At 37.5% G+C, this 27,326-nt stretch overlaps 2 protein-coding genes across 2 annotated transcripts in view; one reads left to right on the top strand and one right to left on the bottom strand.

Moving 5' to 3' along the window:
- Positions 1-27,326, bottom strand: part of LOC117571689 (lysosomal aspartic protease-like) — a 195,498-nt gene that overhangs the window by 28,697 nt on the left and 139,475 nt on the right. The window lies entirely within an intron of this gene.
- On the top strand, positions 24,617-26,929 carry LOC117565623 (achaete-scute complex protein T8). The gene has a single exon (XM_052001881.1). It carries the CDS (start codon positions 24,687-24,689, stop codon positions 26,586-26,588), a length of 1,902 nt encoding a protein of 633 aa, XP_051857841.1. The 5' UTR covers positions 24,617-24,686; the 3' UTR covers positions 26,589-26,929.

The following is a 27,326-nucleotide window of genomic DNA, read 5'->3' as shown; positions in this document are numbered from 1 at the left end:
TTTGAAACAAACTTGTTCGCGTGCAAATATAACAAATGCTGTCGAATAAAGTTTTAGCTCTATCTCTTATAATCTCTGAGATCCAGTGTTTCATACGTACGGACGGACGTGGCTATATCGTCTCGGCTGTTGACGCTGATCAAGAATATATATACTTTATAGGGTCGGAGATACCTCGTTCTACCTGTAACATACATTTCCTGCCGGCACAAAGTTATAATACCCTTCTACCCTATGGGTAGCGGGTATAAAAATACGCAATGTATATACTGCAATAAACATACCATAATACCTACTACATACTGCAATATAGAATATAAATATACATTCTGCTATACATATACTGCATTATTATACATATATAATGGCATACAATATACATACCCCAATGTACGTAATATACTAAATAATTGGTATTTTATTATATTCAAATTGTACAGTTTTAATATGAATACCAATTGTTTCAGGGAACTCAATATATACAGCATTATACATACTGCATTATGCATAACATATGATGCCTACTATATTCTTCAAAGAATATACTGCAATATCTATACCATAATATAATATATATAATCTCCATATTATTATATTAAAATTTTATACTTCAAATTTGATTAGCAATCTTTTAAGTAAACTAAATTCGCAACTCAATTAATCATAGATAGAATAGACTGGCAAAATTTATCTCTACATTTGAATTGAAGTATCTAATCTAGTCGAATGTTAAGTTAGGCAAGTACAAAAGTTAAAGAAAAATCCCTCTATATAATGCAAAGCATTGATCAGTTTAAAATAGCGCATGAAGTACTGACAGCTGTCGATCTATGATCTATCAAACGAATGATTATCTAATAGATATTGTCTTATCAATTGTAGCAGAGTTTCGACTTGAAGAGCTTTTCTCTACCCACTCTCTCCCTTTCTGTCTCTCTTTTTCTCACATTCTCTTTCTCACGTCTCTCAGAACTTACTTTGATATTCCATTATTATCTACCTGTGTCTGTACATTTTTCCAGTCTAATTTGCCAGGCCAAGCCTTTAAAAATGCAAAAGAAAAAACAAAAAAATAACAAAAAATCAGCAATCGCAATTTATGGCCCATTAACTAAATGGCACTCAATGCGCCCCAGGGGGTCGGCGCGGGCAACAACAGCCCAGGAGCATATAGTTTGAATGAAGAGGGGGGGAAGAGGAGCTGACGCTTGTTGCATTGGTCATTGTGGCATTGGCAATGGCAATCAAATACCAAATGCCGGCCCAAAATTTGCAGCACATAAATTAAAACATTATTGAGCAAAAATGTATAACGAGCAACACAAGTGCTCTAGTTGTCAGCAGCAACACTATTAGATACCCTGTAACTTACAAATACCATAAGTAAAAAAATATACTATATGTGAAGTGAAAATCCAGTATATAAAATGATTAAACCAACAAAAATTGATATAGTGGCAACTCTATTAGATACCCTATAAACCGAAAATACTATAAACCAAAAAATATACTATAATAAAGTTAAAAAACAGCATCTAAAAACAATGATTAGGCAAAACAAAAATGATAAGGTATTGGAATTAAAAACAAAGTTAGCTAATAACTTGAAAATTCTATAAACAAAAAAATAAACTTTAATCAAATTAAAATACACTATATAAAAAACAATCATTAAGCCCAACAAATTTGTTTAGTATTTAAATTAAATCAAAGTTAGCTTTCAACTTGAAAATACTTTGAACAAAAAAATATACTATATGTGATAAAGTATTTGATTTAAGAAAAGGGTTGGAAATACTATAAACCAAAAAATATACTATATTAATACACCATCAAAAAACAATGATTAAGTATAACTTATAACTTGAAAGTACTATAAATAAAAAAATATACTATATTAAACTGAAAATATGGCATTTAAAACCAATGATTTAGTATTTAAATTAAATCAAACTTAGCTTATTGCTTATTTACAGGGAAAATTAGTGAACAAACGATGCCATCGAGCAGCCTCCCAGCTGGATAAAATGTAACAAATGCAAATTGAAAGTGCATTTCAGCTCAGTTTTTACTTTCGGCGCAAAGAGAAGGAGAAAGCAAGAAAGGAAGCAGGTATTGACAGCACTTAGTTAGTTAAATATTCGCCCGCAGTAGCTATTTAAACGATTGCGAAAAAGGACCCAGGCAATTACCTGGGCACTGGGCACCAGCATAAACTGAGAAGACTCCAGTGTGTGCCTGGCATGGGGGCTCACCCAGAACCCAGAGATGAAGAGCTGGAGAGCAAACCAACAACGTGGGCCGCATGCAAAAAAGGTACAAAAAAAAAAAAGACTCGAGACTGAAACTGAAACTGAGACTGCTGCAAGTTGAGTTTTTAATTTGCTGGCAGTCAAGCAAATACGACAGCGTTGATGATCATGTTAATGAGGGGCAGGGCAGAGAGAGGGAGAGAGAGAGAGAGCAAAGAGAGGGGCAGAGAGCAGACATCAGTCACTGAACGTGCCACAAGTCGCTGCTGGCGCACGCTCGCTTTGCTTTGCCTCACTCTCGACTCCTGCTGACTGGCGTATGCAAAAACGTCAGCGTTGACGCAAAATCAAAAGATCACACAGGATCAATTACAACTAATGATATGGAAAGACGACTCTCAACAGCACTCGACGCGATGCGATGCGATGCGACGCGAGTGGAAGACTTTGTTTTCTGAGTGATCTTCACGATCTTTTTCTTTATTTTTTTGCGTTGCTTTTTTTCAAAGTCTCTCTCTGTGAAACTGAGGCGGCTTGCCTCGCTTATACACACTATATATGCGGGACCCGGTGCTAACAAGTTGCACAGCTAAAATTACCCAATTGATGATGTTGTTGCTTGGTGGCGATGCGATGCGCAGCAGCAGCAGCTGCTGAAGCAACATCGGAGCATTGGGGCATCATCATCATGTCGCATCGTTGTCACCTCATGCCAAAAAATTGACCATGTTCTCGGCATAATTAAACTAATTGTTCTGATCTGTTCGCCTTTTTCGTATTTTGATCTTTGATCTTCAGTTCGTCGCACGCCCGGTCAATGATCCTCCTCAACGAATATCCCCCTGGGTCCAATTCTCAAGTTCACCACTTGCACTTTAAATGTAGAAATTACGCGTGTTTCCTTTCTTACCCCAAGTCCCTGGCAAAAAACAAATTCCAACTCATACAAAAATTCTACACGCAAGTTATGTCATCAATGTGCCAATGTCCCAAAGGAGCAACCAAAAAGTTAAGTAATCAAAAGTACGTAGAGTACATTGATTGAGCTCAAAGCATCAATAATATATTTGATATCGTAGTACAGCTTCGCTTTTTCATTCTGTTGTGTCATGTTCAGTCTTTTGCCCCGCCAGTTTACTTGATCAAGTTTAGCCAAATGATAATAAATAAATATGCCGAAACACTAATAACACGCTTAAAGATTGGCGCAAGTTGGCGCTTCCTGTGCAGATCGCTTCCATTCCATTCCATTCGATTCGATTCGATTCGATCGTTCGCATCGAAACTCAAACTCAAACCCAACTGCAGAGTCACCAACAGCAGAGTCCAACCAGCAACACCAACAACAGCAGCAGCAGCAGCAGCGTCTTCGTCGTGTGTCGGATGCGATTTAATACAATAAAATATCACAATAGTCCTCAGGTCATTTAGTTAGACTTGCAGTTTATCATATATTCACACACACACACACACTTAGGCAACTTGGTCTGCTCCTCTTCTCTTCTTTTGCTCTCCCTCTCTCTCTCTGTCTATCGCGCTATCTCCATCTCTTTCGCGTGGGCTCTGTTATAGCTGGCAGATCTTCAAGATTGATGTTAACGGAAAACGTCGTTTCTCTCTACTTCGCGATGTCTGTCGATGTCGAGTGCGGATTGTCTCTCCGTCTGTCCTTCTGCCTTCAATATCGATCGATCCATCGAACAGCCGACAAAATTGTCATCTCAAAGCTAACTCAACTCTAAGTCTAAATATATTTATATTAATCTCAATTACAACCTAAATAAGAATTCAAAAATTATAAAATTGAAATATATTTATATTGATGTTAAATACAAGTTATTCAGAATAAAACAAGTAAGAAAGCTATAGTCGAGTGTACTCGACTGTGACATACCCGCTACCCATTTTGAATAAAAGCAATATATTTTGCGGTATTATTCTCAAAATATACCAAATATACTGCAAAAATACTGAAAATATGTCAAATGGTATATGTGGTATATCGATATAGTACCGCATTCAAAATATACCTTAGACAAAATACCAGATTGTCACCCAAAGCAACTCAGACCCCTAGTAAGTAGGCGGTTTGCCCATACAAAAGTATTTCTTTAATAACTGCCAAAATTTTTATCTGATCGCAACCAAATTCTCAGGAATCATAACTACTATAATTATTATTAAACATACGCTTGTTATTCGATTTTTTTGATTTGCGGGGGCGAAAGTGAACGTGGCAAAAATTTGAAACAAACTTGATCTGCGTGCAAACATAACAAATGCTGTCGAAAAAAAATTATAGCTCTATCTTTTATAGTCTCTGAGATCTAGGTGTTCATACGGACAGACGGACAGACGGACATGGCTAGATCGTCTCGGCTGTTGACGCTGATCAAGAATATATACTTTATAGGGTCGGAGATGCCTCCTTCTACCTGGTACATATATTTCCTGCCGGCACAAAGTTATAATACCCTTCTACCCTATGGGTAGCGGGTATAAAAATTTAAAAATATTTGTTTCAATCTTAAATACAAGTTAATTAGAATCAGATAAAATATATACTTTTATAATCTAGGAAAAACTTCTCGACTATTACAATTACAAGCAAGCGTGATTTTGAGGCTAGAGATTGATAATTTCTGAAAATTTTGGTTGCGATCAAAAGTTTTTTAAGAAATTCTTTTGCACGTCTTGGTTATTTTGGTTAACAAATTTATATATTTTGTACTCTATGGTATATTTAAAATGTAATCAATATATCAACTATAGCCCTTGGTATATTTTAGTATTTTTGCGATATATTAATTTGTTATATTTTTGGATTGCTTTTATTAATAACACAATCGAGAACACTCAACTTTCTTACTTGTTTCTTAAGTGAAGTCGCTAATAATGTGCATAATATTTGAATCTTAAGAGCTTCTCTCGATTGCCAAAGCTTTTGCGTCACTTTTGTGTGGTGCACCAGGTGAATTTGCTATTAACAACTTGTTGCATTGTCTGCTGCATGGCTTCTTCTGCTGCCGCTGTTGCTTCTTTTGCCATTTTGCCATGTAGTTAACATAAATGTGGGGCCTAGAGAGTGTCCAGAGTTCGCAATGCACTGTAATTGTTGTTGTTGTTGTTGCTGCTTCGGCTGCAAGTGTAAATTTTATTGCATTTCAATTTGGCAACGAGATTTCCCCTTTCTTTTGTGCATTGCTGCAGCACCGGAAAGCGAACTCATTTTTGTGATTTCCGCTCGTCATTTCAGGCAGGAAGTTTCATAATAAAGACGATCTCTTCTACGTGTCTGTGTGTGTGTGACTGTGTGTGTGTGCTTGCTGACGTCACAGCAGACATTGAACCCGCGGGGGTCATATGGATATATGCTGCTGCAGTTCAAGTGCCAGGCAGCAATGCTCCATCTCTCACTCTCTCTCTGCCTTCTCTTGCCTCAATTTGTTGCTGGCTTTCGCTCGCTTTCTTTACGAATGTAAATACATTCATATGTGTGTGTGAGCATGTCCTGCTCCTTGGGCACGCGCACCTGTAAGTCAGCAGCTGGCAGTTGAATGCAAGGATCGCAGGTGCAACATTTACCGTTTGCTGCATTGGCCGCGGGCCAAGACAGAGACCAAAGCAGGAGGGGTTTGTGGAGTGTTTGGGGAGGGGGGGAGGGGGAACGCAAAGGAACAACGAAGGAGCTAAAGGACAGCGCAGGACTTCGCTTTTGATTTGCCTGCCTTTTGTGCAAGGCACTTTCCAAGTCAGTGCATCGAAATACATATTTGTAATTTATGTTACAAAATATTTTCATTATGCCCCAAGAAGGGATGACATAACCCAAAACAAGAGGAGAAGACACAGAAGATAAACAAAAAGGAGTAGAAAAGGAGCAAAAGTGTAGAAGAGCTGGTTAAATTTATGGTCTAGCTGAATTCTAATTAAGCCAAAGTGATGTCAGCTCAAGATAGTAGTTGGACCCTTTGCCCAGTGGCAGGTAAAGGAGACAGAGCAACCGCTGCAGGTGCTGCAGCAACAACAACAACATCGGTATCAATAACAACACACTAAACATGACATAAACACAACGACAAAAACCGTAGGTGGCACCACTCGCGCCTCTTGTTCTCCTTTTGCAGCTTCTTGAGTAGTTGTATTTTGTCTGATTTATAAGCACACCGAACTCATGTTGATCTACAATCTGGCATTATAGGCGTTTTATTATGCAATCAGTAGCCAAACAACAACAACAACATGAAGCAGCAGCAGCAGCAGCATAAACCAGATCTATATCAACAAATTCGACCCATATACAATTTCACTTTCATCTCGAATTTGTTGCTTGACAATTTCCTATGAAACATTCCAAATTGAATTTGAAATTGATATGTTGACATTGATATACCCATCTATAAAAAATTAGTTCAAAGGACATCGAGGCACGAGGGGGTGTGCCTAAAAGGCCCAAAAGCAGTTCTCATTTCAGTTGAATTCCCTACTTCTTCAATCTGATTCGAGACTTCTTGTTGGGAGTTGATTGATTGTAAATATTACGAGATTACTTGAGATTATTGTGGCATCATAAATTACACTGAGATTACCTCAAGGAAACTCATGGGAACATTAAGAAAATCGTTACAAGTTGATTGTCAAGTGATTCAATTTTTATCCTAGCAACCAGCGTTATTTTTTCTGTAAATTAAATGTAGTAAATATTATAGATACTATATTTTAACAATGGGTTTATTTTGAAAGAAAATCAAGTAGAATATTTCCGTATTTGTATTTCCATTTAATTATTTGTTTAATGTTGCATTAAGTCAAACGAAGTGTGCTTATTTAACAAAAAAAAATATATTATATATAAAACAAAATCAGCTTTATCTCGCTTGCTATTTTTCAAAGGTATTGTGACATTCGTTCTAAGGCAAAAAGTATCTCATAATAGATTTTTTTCTCCAATTCAACTGTGAATAAACTGTAGACATTAAAATCAAGGAAGAAAGCTACAGTCGAGTGTGCTCGACTGTGAAATACCCGCTAATCATTAAGAATAAAAGCAAAACAGTGTGGTATTCATTTTAAAATAAATAAATTACTTAAAATATACCAAACACTACATTTTTTGATATAGTACAAAATATACCACGGAGTATAAAATATACCAGATTGTCAGCCAAAGAAACTAAGACCGCGTTTTTTTTCATACTAAAGTATTACTTTAATAACTTCTACAATTTTTAATTGATGCCAACCAAATTTTCGAAACAAACTTGATTTGCTCACAAACATTACAAGTCTTATCGATTATAGTTCTATCTCTCTTACAACCATACTTTAGCGAATCTAAAATTACAGAATAAACTTATACTTATAAAATTAAAGACTGTAAATAAATCATTGATAGGTTATTAATTAAAATAGAAGTAGTAAAGAATCATAACACTTCATTAACCAAAATTCAATTATCAATTACTAACACTTTTCAAATTAAGCAATTTTAATTAAATTTGATGAAATGTTGCCTGTTCATTTCCTTCCGGAGACCAAAAACACACAAAAAAAAAGGAAAGAAACGAAAAACGTTTATTGAAAATTAAGTTGTTTCGAGTTGAGCATTTGTTGCGCACAGTTATTTCGATGCGATTTGGCAAGCAGCGATGATGAAAAACAAAAGAGAAATTCCCACACCCTGGACACACACACACACACAGACACATACACCTGTAGTCGGTCTAAGTACCCTTTAAAGCTGATTAATTGAGCTGCTAAAGCGCCGCTCAACCAGTTCCGACTTGCCATTCTCTCTCTCTCTCTCTCTCTCTCTCTCTCTCTGGTTTGTTTGCTTCCCGTTTGTCGGTTGTTTGGCTTGTCATCATTGAGGCAAACAACTTATAAACACGCGCAAGGTGGTCTCCAGTGGCCACTGGCCAAGAAGTCAATTAGCCTAACAAGACAGCCGGCCAAATTGTGCCTTAGACTAAAGTAATACCTGTTCGACCAACCACAAAACACTAAAAATCCAGCGCAGTTGCGAGTGTGGCTTGGCTATCAAATTAATTTCTCAAACTCAAACTCAAACTCAAAGTCAATGCTCAGGGCGCTGTGTGGTCTATGCCAATCAAGCACTTTACGCCCTGCCTTCATTAGTCCCAAGCCGCCCGAACAAGTGAGTGTCTCCGAAAACGATCCAGCGATCCTTGGATTCCCTTCAAATCCTGTGTGCTGAACCAATGTTTATCGCCACGTCGCCACAGATAGCGCTGGGCATCAAACGATGCTCTCTTCTGAGGTCTGAAGTCGGAACTCGGAACTGCACTTTGAGAAAATGCATGAAACGAGTCGCTGACCAAAGGAAATGATATTTGTAACATATTTTTAGTATACTTTTGGTATATTGTAGTATATTTGCAGTATATTGCAATTTATATTACCATATATTAGATTTTAAATATATTACAATTTCAAATAAGCGTTACTTCAAAATATACCGAAAATATATGACCTGCTTTGTATATTGTAGTATATTTGCAGTATATTGCAATTTAAGGTATGTGGTGAGTATATTTTTAAATTTTATAATTATATTATATTATATTTTACATATGTTACTTAAAAATATACTTAAAATATGCCGAAACATATAACCTGCTTAATTATATAGTATACTGAAAATATACCAAAAACATGCTTAAATTATGTAAGAATTATATTAAAGCCAGAATATCAGAAATAAATATAAAAACAATGATACTAAAATGATCAAGACAACATAATTTAAATTAAGTAATTTAAAACCAAATGAATGCACTTTAAGAAAATGTATGAAAAGAGTCGCTGATCTAAGGAAACTATATTTTTAATATGTTTTTAGTATATTTTCAGTATAATACAAATGTAAGTACCACCTACTTATATGCCAAATTTAAGTAGGTGCTATTGTGTTAATATATTTTTAGTATATTAGGTACCACCTAACTAAATTTTGTAATATACTAAAAAAAGTGTCACCTAGTTCAATATGTATATTTTAGTATTATTTTCAGTATATTACAAATTTAAGTACCACCTATTTAGATAAGGTGAATACTTAAATACTTAAGTACTACATACTTAAATTGTTTATATACTGAAAATATACCAAAAGCATATCACCCACTTAAACTATGTAAGAATTAAACTAACTGAAGCCAGAATATCATATAATGTTATTTATTATGTAATTATTAAAACGCTAAAGAAAAATAATACTAAAATGATCAAGACAGTATTTTATTTATTTATTTCTCCTCCGACAGTATTTGCATCGTCTAAGGCTGCAATAATATTTGCAATTTTCAAATTTTCTGCATATTATATCAAAGTTGACATTTCTCTCAGTGTGCGTGTTACAGATTGCAGAGGCCCATTATAAATGTGATTTGTGAGCGCGGAATTTATGCGGAATTTCAACATTTCGGTGTCTAGCATCTCTCTGGTCTCCACACAGCAAGAGCGTAGAGCGCTGGACAGTAGTAACGAGCTGGCGAAATGACTTAATTAGGACGCTGCCAGCCAGCAGCCCAAAATGTTTATGAGCCAGCTTCAGAACACAGTCGGGTTCTAGATGCATCTCCCATTTTTAGCATCATAATCTCCTCTCTCGCTTCTGCATTAACAATTAAGTTTGCAACATGCGGCAACATAACTGAGATCAGCAAATCAGCACAAAACATGCTGAGTCGATCCGTTTTTGGAGTGCCACAGAGTCTCTTTTTCGCTCTTATCTAAATAGGCGCGTCCCAAAAAACAAATGGTCAAGTGGCCTAGATAGCAGAGAGTTGGCATGTCGAGTCGATCTCTCTCTCTGGCAGACAGCATCTTCAGTGAGTCGTCGTCGTCTGGCTTGTCGTCTAATTTGTGCACAGTTAAATAAACAAACATGCCAAAAGGATCTTCGGACACTTGACTCGACGGCATTGTGTGTCGGCAAAACATCTAAAGTCCCATTTCACTTTCGAGCCGCCTTTTTGATAAGCGGCCTCAAGTCTCTCAAGTGTCGCCAGCATCGAACCACGCGACCAAAGTACACGAAAAGAGCAGCTAAACTAGAGCGAACTAGTACAAAAGGAAAAGGCAGTTGGAAATCGGATATTTAAAAGAGCCATTTAAACACGACTACAAAATCGGAAGTTCTGCAGAGGCTAGAATCTAAGATGAGTTAGAGGAAATTCAAATATAAAGTTCTTAATATAGATGAGCAGAAAAACTAGGCAACTAGAAAGGAAACGCTACAGACTTGAGTTTTGAGTTAGAGAAAATTTAAAATAAAGTTTTTAATATAGATCAACAGAAAAACTAGGCAACAAGAAAGGAAATGCTACAGAATAGTGTTAAAGTTGAATTAGAGGAAATTTAAAATAAAGTTTTTAATATAGATCAAGGGGAAAAACTAGGCAACAAGAAAGGAAACTCTACAGAATAGAGCTTAAGTTAAGTTAAGGAAATTAAAAATAAAAACTTATATAGTAGATCAATACAAAAACTATGCAAAAGAAAATTTTAAACTGAAAATTTCAGAGACCGATGATAAAATTCTACCTAAAGTGAAATCAGCAACAAAATCTGTATAAAAATCTCGCTCAATCTTTGCCCCTCAACAGCTGTCACTGGCCCCACGCACAACAGCTTAAGTAATAGCAAAAAAAAAACCCTTTGACATGTCCTGTTTAATCCTTTCGAATACCGAGAATACCGAGAACAAGGAAAGAGAAATTGCATAAAAAACACAATACATAAAATCGCAACATTGCACAAACATCACGCACCATTCGCATCGCTGTTTTCCCAGAGTTGGAAAAAGAACACGGAATGGAACGGAGAGAAAAAAAAAACGTGAGAGACAATCTTGAATCTCTGTTTAAGGAGGAGACATTCCCAGAAGCTGGAACAACAGAACAACGTTTTGTGTACCAATTTTTGTGGTTTCTGCAAAATGTTTTCTAGGCCAACAATGGACACAACACACTATATGGCAGTGATATATCTTATTGACACAGCCTGCAAGGCAGCCAGGACGAAGGACGAACATAAGGGGCAATTCTTGTTGTTGTTGTAGACTGATATTTGCGCAATATTCTTGAGCTGCTGCAGCAGCTAAGAAAATGTTTTGGCTGCTACTCAAAAAGGATTATGCTCTGTGCCATAAATACGAACATAAACATTTGCACAACCAGCACAAGAGAAGATTGCACAAATCTATATTGAAGAAAAGCAGACATGGGTCGAACTCTTAAGTAAAGCACATCTCCAAAGAGTTGAACTGCATTTCGTAATCTGCTTAACGAAAGAATGCGCATTACATATCACAGTTAAAACGTTTCTATTTAACTTTTTGCTATACAGAGAATAGGGATAAGTCGTATGCATTTTTATTATTTTTAATTAACTTTGATTTGATAATTTTTAATAAGTAAGACACTCGCTACCTATTTTCAATTAATGCACAACAATGTGGTATTATTCTTAAAATATACAAAATTATCATACTGATCAAAATACCAAAATATACCGAAGGCTACACTTGGTATATAAATTTACTTTTACATGAAAAATATATCATAGAGTAAAGGCAAAAAAGGTGCAAAAAATTATACTGAAGAAAAACATCAAAATTTACCGAATGCTACATTTGGTATATTACATATATAATTATAATACTGCAAAAAATATGAAAATATACCAAAGTCTACATTTGGTATATCAATACACTACTACATCTAAACTATATCATAGAGTGAAGGCAAAACAGTGTGTTATTATTCTGAAAATATACAAAATTATCATACTGAACAAAATACCATAAGAAACCGAATGCAACATTTGATATATCAATAAACTATTACATTGAAAATATACCATAGAGTATAGAATATACCAGAGTGCATTCTGCACAATTCTGGAAATAATTCTTCTTAATCCAATATTTTCAGCATTATTTAATTAAAACTTTTACTCCATCAGAATGGAATAGTATTATTTATTTCATTTGCAATCATATATAGTTCTTAAATCTTCCTTTTATCAGCAGTTTGTCTAAAGAGATCTGAGCTCTGATAGCATTAAACAAAAAATAGTTCATACAGTAAAAGGTCAAAAACTGGTGAGCTATTAAAAGAGAAGACAATCAATCGTGCATGTAATATAAATGCCATACTATCTAGTTGATTTTTGTTAAATGCCATTCGTAATTTCCGTGGAAAATGCATAAAGAATGGCAGAGTAAATGGCGAAGGAGCCAAGAAATTGTTGCCGTTGAACAATGCATGAAATTTTTTCACAATTTTTCCACAGCCAAACAACAAACGCACAGCATGTGGGCACATTGATCGCATTGGGCAATCATCCCAAAAGGTAACCCAAGAAGTCACAATGAGAAAAGCAAACGCATCCCAAAACAATGAGTTCGATGTGTAAAACTGAGAAAAACTGGATGGAAAATACAAGGAAACTTTTTTAATTGAGCAAAAATACAAACAAGTGCAAAAATACGAATGGCAGAAGAGATATGGGACAGGAGACGAGGGAGAAATAATATAAAAATAAACAAAGTTGTGAATACAAGAAGCGTAAAATATAATAAGAAAAGAAAAGAAAAGAAAAAAAACGGGGCGTTTGTCATGTTTTTGTTTGGCGAGGGCTTGTTTTGAGTAAACATTGCAACATGCCAAATAGAATAGGAGGCAAACATCGTAGATTCCCGTTCCCGGGGTCAGAGACCAAGATCAGGGAGTGAGTCCATTCACAGGTTCAACATGATATCGGAGGCCAAGTCTGGTCAATCAATTGTTGCACCCAAAACAAAACAATCTGAAACTGCTGAACTGAATAAAAGAATCAACTAAATGCACAAATCATTTAATCAAACAAGAAGATGGAAGGCTACTGTCTGTCATCAATGGGGCAATGAAATTCCATGAAATTGTAGAAGAACTAAGAAATATAAAAAAAAAACAGAATAGAACCAGAGGCAACTTATGATTAATCATAAAACAAGGACAGCAGGAGCAGGAGCAATAGTAAGAGCTAAAGCAGCTGTAACAATATCTTATCGTAAGGGCCATAATTTGTCGTGCGCAGGTTGTTAGAATGACAGGGCCAAGTTAGTATCTTATCGTAGGCAGAGAGCACAAGCCAAAGTGCTACAACAGCGATTAAAGGTTAATTGTCGTCCGTTCCTGAGTCTGTTCCAATTTCAAGTGCGCACACCACACGCTGCATCTACATCTTAACATACAACTCAACTCGCAGCAGTTGGCGACAGCAAGTAGTCGCCGTTTGATGCTGATCCTGTTCCTGATCCTGATCCTGGCGCAGCGGCATACTTCAGTAGCTCATAATCCTTGAGCTACAATTCACTTTTGACGCATTCAGCGCGCTCTAAGATCGCTCAAGCGATCATTCAAGTGCATTTAAATCCTCATTCGATCTGCAGAGAGAGAGAGAGAGAGAGAGAGTAACAAGAGCTCGATGTCTAACCGCATCGCTTAAATGCAGCGGCCCGTAAATATTTTTCAATCCCAGACAGTGAGTACTTTCAAACCTTTTTCTTTCTTTTTTTTTTTGCCAATTCTCAAGGATGCAATGAAGCGTGGCTTCCACACACACACACGCACACACAAAAGGAACGGGTTGTGGTAATTACGCCAAATGTATTTTCTACAAAAGAGAAATATCATCATTAACATCGCCATCGCTATTGCCAACATCATCATCATTATCGTTATCGTTAGCAAGCAGGAAATCAACGCTTGACATAGAAATCATTGAATCAAAGCAATGCCTAAAGAGTATTGAATTTAACAGCCATCAAAAACAGCAGCAAAATTGAAAGAGTTAAAGCAATAGCTACAAAACTGATCAACAACAGTAAAATAAAGGATTTTTGTAAGGGGCCTTAAATTCAAAAATTGAATTCCAAACTTTAAGAAAAGATTGATACTTTATTTTTATACCCGCTATTCATAGGATACAATGTGTGTATTTTGACCTGTATGGTATATTTCTAATAGTAGTAATAGTACTTCAACAATATACCAAATATGGCCTTCGGTATATTTTTGCGTTTTTGCAGTATATAAATTGAGTATATTTTATGAGTAGCGGATTATTTTTTGCTTTGGCTGACAATCTAGTATATTTTTCACTCTATAGTATATTTTAAATGTGATACTTTATCAATATACCAAGTATAGACTTTGGTATATTTTTAGTATTTGGCGCATACCACACATATATCAATATACCAAATACATAATTTGGTATATTTTTAGTCTTTTTATGGTATATTAATTTGGTATATTTTAAAATGAATACCGCACTATTTTTCTGTTATTAAAAATCGGTATTTGGCATTTCACAATCGAGCTCACTTGAATGTAGATTTCTTTATACTAAGATTAGCATTTAAAGTCTAAATTACTTTATAGTTGCTCTACACGAAACCAAAGAAACTGGTAAAAGGAAAAGGATTCAAAGATGCGTGCACTAATTAAGATCCATCAATGCCAAAACCCCGCAAGATCTTTACGCGTCCCTCGGCGCTTTGCCTAAGAGTAACATGTAAAAATTATGCTAAAAACGCGACCTAAACTCAAGTATTTCGAGAGTGTCCATTTAGGAGTTGGCCCAAGTCGTGTCGAGTTGAGTCGAGTTGAGTTGAATTGAGAAGGCATCCTGCATGGCTAGATGATATATAAGGCGTAACGCAACCAGTTCATTCAACACCTGCAGCGGCGCGACTTCAAAACGCGCGTGCGCGCACAGTGGCACTGACAAGGGGTAGCTGCAACAGAGCGGCACAGTGGCAGCAACAGGGGCAGGGGCAGGGGCAGGGTAAAGGTGCTAGGTGATAGGGGACACGCGGACATCAGGCGGGCAGCAGCAGCAGCAGACACCAAAGTCATTGATTTCATTTCTGTGTGTGTCCCTTTGCCAGTTGTGCCACACGCGGCTCATTAATATGTAAGCCTCAGTCCAGCCGCGTCTCTCTCTCTTTATCTCACTCTTTCTGTTGCTGGCCATGGCTATTGCTATGGCTAGGACTCTGACTCTGACTCTGACGATCGGGTGCCGACTTCTCTGCAAGGTCATTTCGTTCTACAAATTAAAGTGGTTGAATTTTTGTTTAGCTCTGTGCATTCCCCCTTTATTTTTATGTATATTCAAAATTCCATTCATTTTTCACAGAGCGAACGGGTAATATAATTCTATGGCTTAATGTGTAACGCATTCAATGATCTATTTTTTCAACCCCCCAAAAACTGTCTAGAATACAACATCCATTTGATCCCTTTTGAGCTATTTCAAATTTCATATAATATTCATCGATTTTTATCTAAGGTTTGTTGCTTATCTAAAATCAACCAACAAAAATAGTTTATGAAAGCTCAGCCAAAGGATTTTTATTCAGTTTTAAATCAGAATTGAAAGATCATTGATTATAGTTCCATTAAATTAAAAAAAAACACACATTTTTAAATCAGAATTGAAAGATCATAGATCATACATATAACATCATCATTATTATTACTAAAGTAATTATAAAACTAACTAATCGAATGAGCAAAAGCTCTGAAAAATACAAATAATAAAAATAATACACTAATACGCCTGTATAAAATTCGATATTCTGACTAGGACACGAAAATTTGCAACCTTGTTAGTTATTTCATAATTTCCAAGGGCATTTTTACACAACGACACAAACATAACATATTTTTGTTTCCTTTCTTTTTTTTTTGTTAATTTCAAATTTCAAATTTTTAGCTGTTATCCCCTAAGGACCGACAAAAAAAAGTTTCCGTTTAATTACTGGTCGCGTGATTTGCATAATTCCGCAACGCTCTTGTCACTGATTAAATTCCATGTTTGAAGGACCTTTTGCGCGTGCGCCGCCACCCCTCATGGTCCATTATCCTTGGCATCCTGCATCCTGCATCCCTTTTTAGCAGCCCAGCGGCAACAAGTTTGATGCATCACCCATGCAACAGAACAAAATAAAAGAGAAAAGAGCTTTTCGATCTAATCAGTTATTCAAATAGATTTCATTTCAATTTCCAATTGTTCGCGTATTAATTTCGCGCATTGTACTCTCTTCCTCTTCCTTTTACACTCAACCCCCACCCCCCGTCCCATCACTAACCCCTTATTACGCATTGTTGTTGTAGTTGTTGTTGTTGCTGTTTTGTTTCGCGTTGGCTATTGTTGCGCCTGCGCAGTCACCCTCTCGGTCCATTGCAAAAAAAGTTGCAATTACGCACACACACACACACACACAGACATTCCTTTGAATAAGTTTTGCATTGGGGTGAGAAGGTGAAAAACTGTTGCCATTGGTTTCAGCTATGAAGACTGTTGAATGCGCTATGCGGGAAGCTTTAATCTCCTACAGGAAACCGGACATACCTCATTTTTTTAATTGAATAAGCTTTAAAAGCAAATATGATATATGTAGATAACGAATTATAATAAAATACAAAATATGTATATATATATATACATATGTATATATACATTAGTCCATACACCTATAATATATGTTACACTGATAAAAACACCAATTTCCAAAATCAAGATCATTCATAAAAATTGTGTTTTTAGAATAAGACCTCTTTAAGAAATTCTTAAAATAAATAACAGTAATATGAAAAATGCTAAATTCTCAAAATAAGACCAATAATACTAAATTTAAGTTACAAAATTTTGTAATCCATAGAAATTAATATAAAATTTGTATCTAACTTCGAATTTTTTCGTTGATAACTCAATTAGTCCAGCTGTTGCGAATCATTTTATATCAAAGTAAAAATAAATAAGTAGTAGGAAAAAAATACGAAACATTTTTGTTTTATCTTATAAGATTTTTGGTCTTTAAACTTTAAGAATTGCTCCTCATATTAATAAAAACTTGGAACTTATATCAAATGTACTGGGAATCAACATAATATTAATGTTTTATGATGTTACCACTAAAATTCTTAGTACTAAAAATTTTTGAACATTTTTATCCGTTTAAAGAATTATAATATAATTCAACTATTAACAGATTTAATAACTATATGTATGTATATACTTAATATGCATACATATATAAAATATATAACAAATATACTTGTATAACAAATTTACAGAACAATATGACGATTTCAATACGATGTTCAAGATCATAATATTTAAAAGTAAAATAGCATAAATAACATTTAGAAGGGTGAATAAATATCAATTCTTCTGTTTAATCAAAAGACTCTCGACCATCTACAATATACGAATGACATTTTCTATGAGATAAAAGAAAGCACTAACATTTTAATAAATGTCTAAAGAAATGTTGCCATCTATAAGATAAAAGAATTCTCAATTTCTTAATGGCTTTTAAAGACCATAAAACTGTCCAATGACAACTCAAACGATTAATATCTCGATGAAGAATAAACGATGAAGAACATCGCCAAGTCAAATGCCCCACGCACAATGTTTGACTGTAGCGCACAATAATAAGGACGACTTTAACAAAAGCCCAAAAAAAAAAGGAGAAGTAGGGGGAAAAGTTGCTGACGACGCCCCGACAGAGCCAAGCGAACACCACCAAGAGAGTGTAACGCACAAGCACAAATACAAATACAAATACACACAGATACTTGTGCATAGCGTCACTAATCCTGTTGGAACTTGAGGATGTGAGGGGAGCGTAGGCAGAGTAAAACGGATGACGGCGCGCGCGCTCACGCACACTCCAAAATAGCAGCGCAAAGCGAACTCAAAGGTGGACATTTGTTGTTGACAAAATGCCAGAGCAACAGCAACAGCAACAGCAACAACAACAACAGCAACAACGTGCAGCAGCAACATAAAACTCCAATAGGGGTTGCACGTACCATTTGCTGATAGTTTGATTGCCACCAAAGAACCAGAAAGGAACGAGGAACGAGGCAATTTGAGCGATTGCAGCAGGAGCAGATGTTTTTCGCGGCTGCCAATGGCGATCCAGTGGCCCGGGCACGGGCACGGGACACTCGGGACACACAGGACACGGGACACGGCCAACAATGGGCATTAGGCAGGCAAGGCAAACAACAAAGAGAGAGAGAGCGAGAGAGAGAGACCTCGACTGATCCTTCCCGGGGCCACTGTGCACAGTGGTTGTTGTTGGCGTCAAAAAACCGGTCTCTCTTGATTATCCCGATTCATTTGTTGATTCTCGCTCTCTCGCAACTTAGATTGAGCCATGTGAGAGGGTGAACATAATTTATAGACAGTTCAACCCCCCACCCATAAAAACACCACCCAATGCCATTCCCATGTGCTAGAACATTCCGCAATACTTTCCTTCTCTTTCTCTTTCCCTCTCCCTCTCTCAGGTAGCATTTATTGTTTCGATTCCCAATTCCTTTGCATATAAACTCAAATTCGTATCCTGCGCACGTGCGCTTATCCCATGCACCCCGATTTTTGCCATTTGCTGGAAAATTTCAATTTCAATTTCAACTTCAATTACAATTTTCGCTTTTCACTTCGACTATGCTACTCCATTGTTCTGGCCAACTGGACGTCGACTCTTCCGCACGAACGCACACTTTCGGCGCACGCGCCACTCCTTTTGCCCATATATGGGAACAAGCAGACAATGGCACACACATCTATCCATCTAGCTATTCATTCGGGGGATCTACACTACACACAACTGCACTCAAGTGGATAGTTTTGCTTTTAGGACTAGTCCAAAGAAAGATTAACGATCAGCGCTTTTACACTTTTAAACGACTTCAGGAAGTTTTGAATCAATGTCAGTTAATACAAGAATTTCATAGTCAATATTCTTAAATAAATAAGAACTAACTAACACTTTAAAAAATTTAATAAAAAATTTTAATAATATAAGTAAGAAACCCGAGTGTGCTAGCACGATAGTGTGGTATTCATTTTAAAATATACCAAATTAATATACCGTAAAAATTCAAAAAAAAAAAAAAAAAAAACATTTTGAATAAAAACAAAGTAATGTAGTATTATTCTTAAAATATACAAAATTAATATACCGCAAAAATACTAAAAAAAAAAAAAAAAAGTTGAATAAAAACAAAGTAGTGTAGTATTATTCTTAAAATATACAAAATTAATATACCGCAAAAATACTGAAAATATACCAAAAGCTTTATTTGATATATTTATATTGTACTGAATTCAAAATATATCATATAGTGTGAAATACTAAAAATATACCAAATGCTATTTTTACTATATTGGTATAGTACAACATGCAAAATATACCATAGAGTGTAAAATATACCAGATTATCAGCCAAAGAAAGTAGACTTGTAGAAAGTAGGCGTATAACAAATGCTGTGGAAAACGGATTATATCTAATCTCTAATCTATCTCTGAGATTTAGGTGTTCCTACAGATGAACAGACGGACATGGCTATATCGTCTAGTATGTTGTCGCTGATCAAGAATATATATATAATACTTTATAGGGTCGGAGATGCCTCCTTTTCCCTGGTGCATACATTTCCTGCATTCACAAAGTTATAATACCCTTTTACTTAATGGGTAGCGGATATAAAAACAACAAAATAGTAAACCCATAAATAACTATTAATATGAAGCTGATATTTACTTCTTTTGCTTTCAAATTTAAGGTGCTAAAACTGTTCATAAATAGTACAATTTTAGCTAAACATCAAATTGAAAATGTAAAGCATCGCACTAATCAAGTTAGTTACTATATTACTATTATCATGAAATTTTAATGCTCATTCTCAAAGTCTTCCACTTGGCTTTTCAGCTTATGATTCCCACTCTTATTATGTTGATTCCCACTTGACATATCCTTGTTAGCCCCCCAGGGCTTTTTGATTCATGTATTTTCTCTCAGACACATTTTCGGCTCACCAAGTTGGTGACTCTGCAAGGGATTTCCGCTTGAAGTTTCCTTACTGCAATCGAATGCCCAAAAGTGTGCACTCATAAATTCATAATTCCTTGTGTGCACTCAAAACTGTGGAGAAGCAAAGCCGACAAAATACAACAAGAAAACGAAATAAATGAAATTCCTGAATAGAAAAGTCAATTTATGTGCGCACAACTGTGTGCACAGATGCTGCTGGGCTGGGAGTCCTGCGGATACAGGAGAGGTAAGGACATACGTAGTACTTCTTCTTCCATGTGGAGGGGCACTTGAGTCGACGACAAGTAGCAAGCGATGAGGAAATTCGGGACTACCGTGTACGGGAACGGAACGTCATGTATTTCATCAGTTGGCTCTTGTCTCGATCGGATTACAACACGACGACGAAGAAGAACACTTCTACTCATAAAGCTAATATTATGGCTGGAGGAAAAAGTGCTTAAAATGTTTTGCTTGATTGATTTACGGACAGCAAGTGTGAGTTGACGGACGAAGCTGAAAGGGATGTTTGAATGTGTTGTTTCTGCTTTCACTTTACATTTCCCAAAAATTTCACTCTTCATCTATATTCATATTCTTTCCCTGATTCATTCATTCATTCACATATTCGGTTCACATTCCCAGTGAAATCGATGCCCACAGCATGCAAATAAATCCCGAATCCCGAATCTCTTCTCTTTTGAATTTGGTATTTACACAAAATGTTGTATTTTCTCAAGCCGCCAAAAGATGAAAGTCAAAGGCGAGGAGCATCCTGGACAGGATGTGCGCAAGATTGAAAGTTGAAATCGTATCGGGTTCGATGATGAAAATCTAGTTAAACATTTGCACGAAATTGTTGAGAAAACTTATTAAATTTTGCTTTCATTTTTTGTATACTGTTATGGCAGCTAAGAAATGATGTTAAGGGTTGATCGCAATCCGAACCCAAAAAAGACCACAACAAATTCTCAGTTATTTATTATGCAGCACATACATATGCATAATGTGTCGGAGCCCCTTTCGACAAAGAAAAAAATTAAACTAAAAACTGTATTATAAAACAGAGTAAATCATTGGCACGACTTTGAAATACCCTGTAAAAACAACATTGAAGAGCAATCTTAGCTAAGTCATTTCATTCATTCATTTCAAATTTCATTTCAAATTGTAATAAAAAAAAGACTTTAGCTTAAAGTTTACAAAAAATGTTAATTTACTGCATAGTGCTACCCTTTTGCCATCTTTTAATGACAACAGGGTATGAGAAATAATAATTATTATAATGCTTATAATAATAATCGCCCGACTTGACATATTTGTGAGCAGCGCATTAATGTGATTTCAACCCCGATTGATGTTAGGGCGACGAGTTGAAATTATAAATCCTTAAATGTAAAAAAAAGGGGTTGCTTGATCATCAACGTGATCATCTCAGGCTGATGACGATCATCATTATGATCAACAGCAGTTCTCAAATTTATTTATTTATTATTATAATTTCTACTACGGGCGCTACTTGACTTGCATAAAGCACACCAAACAGAAGAGCAGCTTCTTCCAAGATAGACAGAGCGAGAAAGAGAGGGAGAGAGAAAGAGAGAAAGGGAGAGATCCTTTCAAGCCTTGCTCGGGGCGTGTCGCGTTCAGAACGGCAAAGTGGGAAGCAACCAAGTCAAAGCGTCGTCATCGTCGTCGTCGTCGTCGTCGTCAGCAACAAAGGCGATCAAGGATCAAGAAAGGAATACGCACGCACACCACTATTGACTCCTTTTCAATGTGGAAGCAAAAGGAGATGAAGAAGAAGATGAAGAGATGAAGTTAAAGGAAGGAGCTAAAAGCCGGGGCAAACCGGTAGTTCTTATCCTTGCGCTGCTTCCTCTTCGGTTTCGTAGACGTTTCCTTGAACTTTTCAAGTGAACTCAAGTTTATAAATTGTGTAGCAAGTACACACACACACTCACACACACACACTCACACACACACACGCACACAATGAGCACTCTGGTTGTGTGTTCAGGTCCATGTTCAACTACCTGGCACAACAAACAACATTAAAAGCACCGTAAGCAACACACACACACAATTACTGTCAAGTATAGTCAGAAGGATCGAAGAGGATCTATTCCCCAAAAAAAAGATTGCAAAACTAGTTTCAAGCTTTGTGCAACACGTCGAGAAACGTAAGAAATGTATTTTCCCACCGTGCACAAGAGCACCCTACTAATTGCCCAAACCAATGCCCAATCCTTACTCAATAGGTACAGCCCATTGCTAAACGCTGATCTTGTCAATTTTAATTAGAATTTATAGCCATACAAATTTGGTAGAAGAAGCAAACTTAACCCAAGACTCTTACTCTTACTTTTACTTTTACGTTTCCTCTTCGTTCTTTAATTAGTTCAACAATTGGCAAATGATTTCGCACAAGAAAACAGAGAAGACAAATGTGCAATGATTAAGAATTATGATCATAGGACACCCCTCCACACCCCTCACAGGGGGTTGGCAACAACAGTACCCTCATTGTAGTAGATCTTTCATTCGCAAAGAAAACCGAGAACAGAAAACCGAGCATGCCAATTTGAAAAGGCGACAGGCGTAAAAGTCTCACGCGGCACTCTGGAAAAACCTAAAGACGAACAATGCGAATAACACCCAAAGTGATTAAGTGGAAAACTTGCGCGAGTTGACGTCTTCAATGCACAACATTTGTCAAGAAAAGTTATGGGAAAATTTTATAAAGTGATGAAAGTTATAGAAGTAAAACTTGTGTCTCGAAATTGAGAATTTGAGAAATGAACTTTATAAGTCTAAAGTGTGAACTATGATGAAAGCTGGATATAAATCTTGTATATTCCAAATTTGGGAAATTAACTTTATAAACCTGAACCTGAATGAAGTGTTAATCGAAGCGAGCTCAGGATGGTGCTAGCTAGATAGCATATATATGTATGTATATATATTGAGAAATAAATTTCATAAGCCTGAACCTGAATAAAGTCCTAGTCTAAAATTATTAAGAGACTTAAGGAGCGACCTCATGATAATAGCAAACTATAGACTTCTGTTGGAAAATATCTAATTGTAATTCTTGGCTTTTGCCATAAGGTGATCTATGCGCATGTATATACATATATATATCTGACTATACCTGACAATATAACTCATTGGGAATTAAACTTCATAAACCTGAATCGAATGAAGTGCTAAACTAAGAAACTCAAGGAGCGAGCTCATGATGAATTGAAGTTCCGGGATTTTAGCATAAGGTGATCTATGCGCTTATGTGGGAACCAAGGTGTATCTGATTATATAGCTGACTATCTATCTCTTTCTAGCTAAAACTATCACTACATATCTCTGAAATTATTAAAAGACTAAAGAGACTTTTGCTGGGAAATATGTTTGTATAGTTGAGGTTGCAGGCTTTTGCCATAAGGTGATCTATGCGCTTGTGTGGGAACCAAGGTGTATCTGACTAGAGCTGACTATCTATCTCTTTCTAGCTAGAACTATCACTACAGATCTCTGAAATTATTAAAAGTCTTAAGAGACTTTTGCTGGGAAATGTGTATGTATAGGTTGAGGTTGCAGGCTTTTGCCATAAGGTGATCTATGCGCTTGTGTGGGAACCAAGGTGTACATATAACTAAGACTATATCTGACTATCTCATTCTAGCTATACCTATCACACTCTAACTTTTGGCTGGCGAGCTTAATAGCGATTGCAGTCGCTGTCGACTGAGTCGTTGCTGCTCTTGGTGTTTATGTGTGTGCGAGGGGCGGTATATAAACACGACACGATACGAAACGAAATATGGTTATGTAAAAGGCAAAAGGCGCAAAACTTGGACCGCAGCAAACCACCCTTATGGGAAGGTAGTGACTGGAGAAGGCACTGAAAGTAGGAGCCGAGGAGGTAGAGGAGGTACGATCAGATGTTAGTTTTCCCAAAAGCCGAAACTGACAGACCAAAAACTAACTGACTGACTGACTGACTGAGGTGTGTGTGCGTGTGTGTGAGTGAGCTGGCAAAGCGAGGGACACCCAATACCTAGGGGATGAAAAGTCATGTGTGTGTGTGTGTGTGTGAAATAAATGCCGTTTGTTGTTTTCATTTCATTATGTTTTACATAAGCGACAGACGCAGGCGCAGCCAACGTCAGCAACAGCAGCAGAAATAACGTATCCTTCGGGTATCCTTCGCTGCTGCTGCTGACGCTGCTATTATTATGTTCGTTGTGCATTGTGTTGTGTGCGCCATCAGTCAACGAAGTCATTTCCGTTGCGCTGCGCAGCGCTGCCAACGTTCGACGCTGACGTTGACGCTGACGACGACGACGACGACGACGCAGCCGCTGACGCCCCATGACATTTTGTCGGGCACGCGACACAGAACGCTAGCAGCTGTCCTACCGTAAGGACCTATCTACAAAAATACAAAAAACGAAGGAAAACCAAACACAATTCGACTCTCAGTTCAACTTTAGTCAGCCAGCGAAACAGAGTTCAGAGAAATGGCTGCTTTAAGCTTCAGCCCATCGCCACCGCCAGCAACAACAACCCAACGCAGCAGCAACAACACCTCCTCCAACAACAGCAGCAACCACAGCAAGGAGAACACGGGACATCAGCAAGTGAAATCGTTGGGTGTCAGCAAACCCTTTCAAAAGATGACCGTTCACAATGTGCTAAGCGAAAGCGGCGCCAATGCGTTGCAGCAACAACATTTTAGCAATCAAAACACCATCATACGGAAAATCAAAGACTTTGGCATGCTCGGTACCGTGCACAATGCGACAGCAGCAACCACACCAACAGCATCCGCAACATCATCGACACGCAAGCGACCGTTGGGCGATGCCAAGTGCAATGTGAATGGAGCCAATAAGACGCCAGCGGCAACCAAACGCACCAAGCTCAGTAAAAAGAGTCAGCAACAATCTCAGCAGCAGCAGCAACAACCTCAGCAGCCACAACCTCAAGCAAAGCCACTCACGTTGCGTCAGCAGGAGAAACTGGAGCTGATCAATCGACCAGCGGGAACACCAGGACGTAAAGGTTTGCCACTGCCACAAGCGGTGGCAAGGCGCAACGCCCGCGAACGCAATCGCGTCAAGCAGGTGAACAATGGATTTGCCGCGCTGCGCGAACGCATTCCCGAAGAGGTGTCCGAGGCATTTGAGGCCCAAGGCGCCGGACGTGGCGCCAGCAAGAAACTCTCCAAGGTGGAAACATTGCGCATGGCCGTCGAGTACATTCGAAGCTTGGAACGTTTGCTGGGCTTCGACTTTCCGCCGCTTGGCTGCAGCAATTCAAATAGTTCGTCCAGTGGCGATGATAGCTTCATGTTCATCAAGGATGAGTTCGATGGCCTCGACGAACAATTCGATGATTCGCTGAGCAACTATGAGTTGGATGCACCGCATTTGGATGAATCGCATTCGATGGCAACAACGACGATGCTCGATAGCAATGCCAATGCAGCAGAGCCAACAACAACAACAACGGAGGAGGAGTTGCTGCCGAGTGTGACAACGTTGAATGGTTTGCAATATGTGCGAATTCCGGGCACAAGCACGTATCAGCTGCTAACGCCGGATATGCTGACAGCGAGTGGACTCGGAGCTGGCTCACAGGATAGCTCCAGTTTGGATGAGGAGCATTTTAATGCATTAATTGCCACAAATTGCCTGAGCAGCAGCAGCAACGGTGTTGCAGCTGCGCCAGCTGCCCCAAGCAACGGTGAATGTGTAAAATTTACCTCGACTTTATCGCGATCGCCCGTGCCACTAACAACAACAACAACAACCAGTCCCAGCAGCTCGCCAGCAACAACAACAACAGAAACACGACGCAGCAGTTCATCATTGCATCAACCACCGAATGACGACGACGCCGCCGCTGCTGCTGCCGCTGCTGTTGCAGTTGCAGTTGCAGTTTCACCTGTCGCCGTTGCCGTTGCTAATGAACTCTTGTTGCAGGCGTGTGCCGCACAACAACAACAACAGCAGCAGCAACAGCAACAACAACTGCTACAACAACAACGACAGCAGCAGCAGCAACTGATCAAACAGGAATACAGCGAGGGCGATTTTAGGCATGTCGCCAACAACAACAACAACAACTGCAATTCTCCGCCAGCAATCAACAACAACTTCCAGCAACAACAACAGCAACAGCAACTACTTTGCTCCCCCGTGTTGCCCGCTTTCTATGACCAAGAACCGGCGACTTCATTCTACGATAATGTCGTTGTCGGTTTGCCCAGCTTCAAAAAGGAATTCACCGATGTCCTGCACGATCAATCGACCAACACCGCCGGCGGTTGTCTCTCCGATGAGAGCATGATCGATGCCATCGACTGGTGGGAGGCTCACACACCCAAATCGGATGCTGGCACCGTTGGCGGCCTCTAAGCTTAACCTTTCACACAACACAACACAACACTTTTCCCGCCTGCTCGAGTTCTCCTTCCGCCCCAATTGTAAATAGCTGTAGCTGTCACTAGCATAGTCAACTTAGTGATAAACCGAGACCAAAACATGTATCCCAAAACTAAAAAAGAAACCTCGATCCCAAAAAAAAAAGCAAAGACAACAAACTACACAAAACCATCACGTTAACTTTTAAATTTAGAATTCATATTTAAGATTTATTACCTAAACTTTTTTTTTTCTTAGACTTAAGTCAACCTTTTTTTTGTCTAGCATTAAGCTGAGATGTTTACGATGTTGAATTAAAAAGTTAATTATATATGCTCTTAAAACCCAAAATCAAACAAAGTTTTCTTTTATCATTTTAGTAACAGCATTTCAGAAGTTGAAGAATTTGATCAACGTTCGAGGGCGTGTAAAGTCACATAAGGAAATTCGAAATAAGTAAGAAAGCTATTCGCTAATCGTTTTGAATAAGAGCAAAACAGTGCGTTATTATTCTTAAAATATACCGCAAAAATACTGAAAATATACCAAGTGTGGTATTTAGTATATTGAAATAGTACTACATTTAAAATATACCACAGTGCTAAATACTACAAATATACCAAAGACTATATTTGGTATATTTATATAGTACTACATTGAAAATATACCGAAGAGTGTAAAATACTAAGAGCATACCAAAGACTATATTAGGTATATTGATATAGTACATTA

The sequence above is a fragment of the Drosophila albomicans genome, chromosome X, assembly GCF_009650485.2.
Source record: "Drosophila albomicans strain 15112-1751.03 chromosome X, ASM965048v2, whole genome shotgun sequence".
Lineage (NCBI taxonomy): Eukaryota > Metazoa > Arthropoda > Insecta > Diptera > Drosophilidae > Drosophila > Drosophila albomicans.
Note: the sequence above shows the minus strand (reverse complement) of the source record. Positions and strands in the feature narration are given on the sequence as shown.

Excerpts from the sequence above, each read along its gene's own strand:
- LOC117565623 (XM_052001881.1), top strand. The coding sequence starts at position 24,687 with ATGGCTGCTTTAAGCTTCAGCCCATCGCCACCGCCAGCAACAACAACC.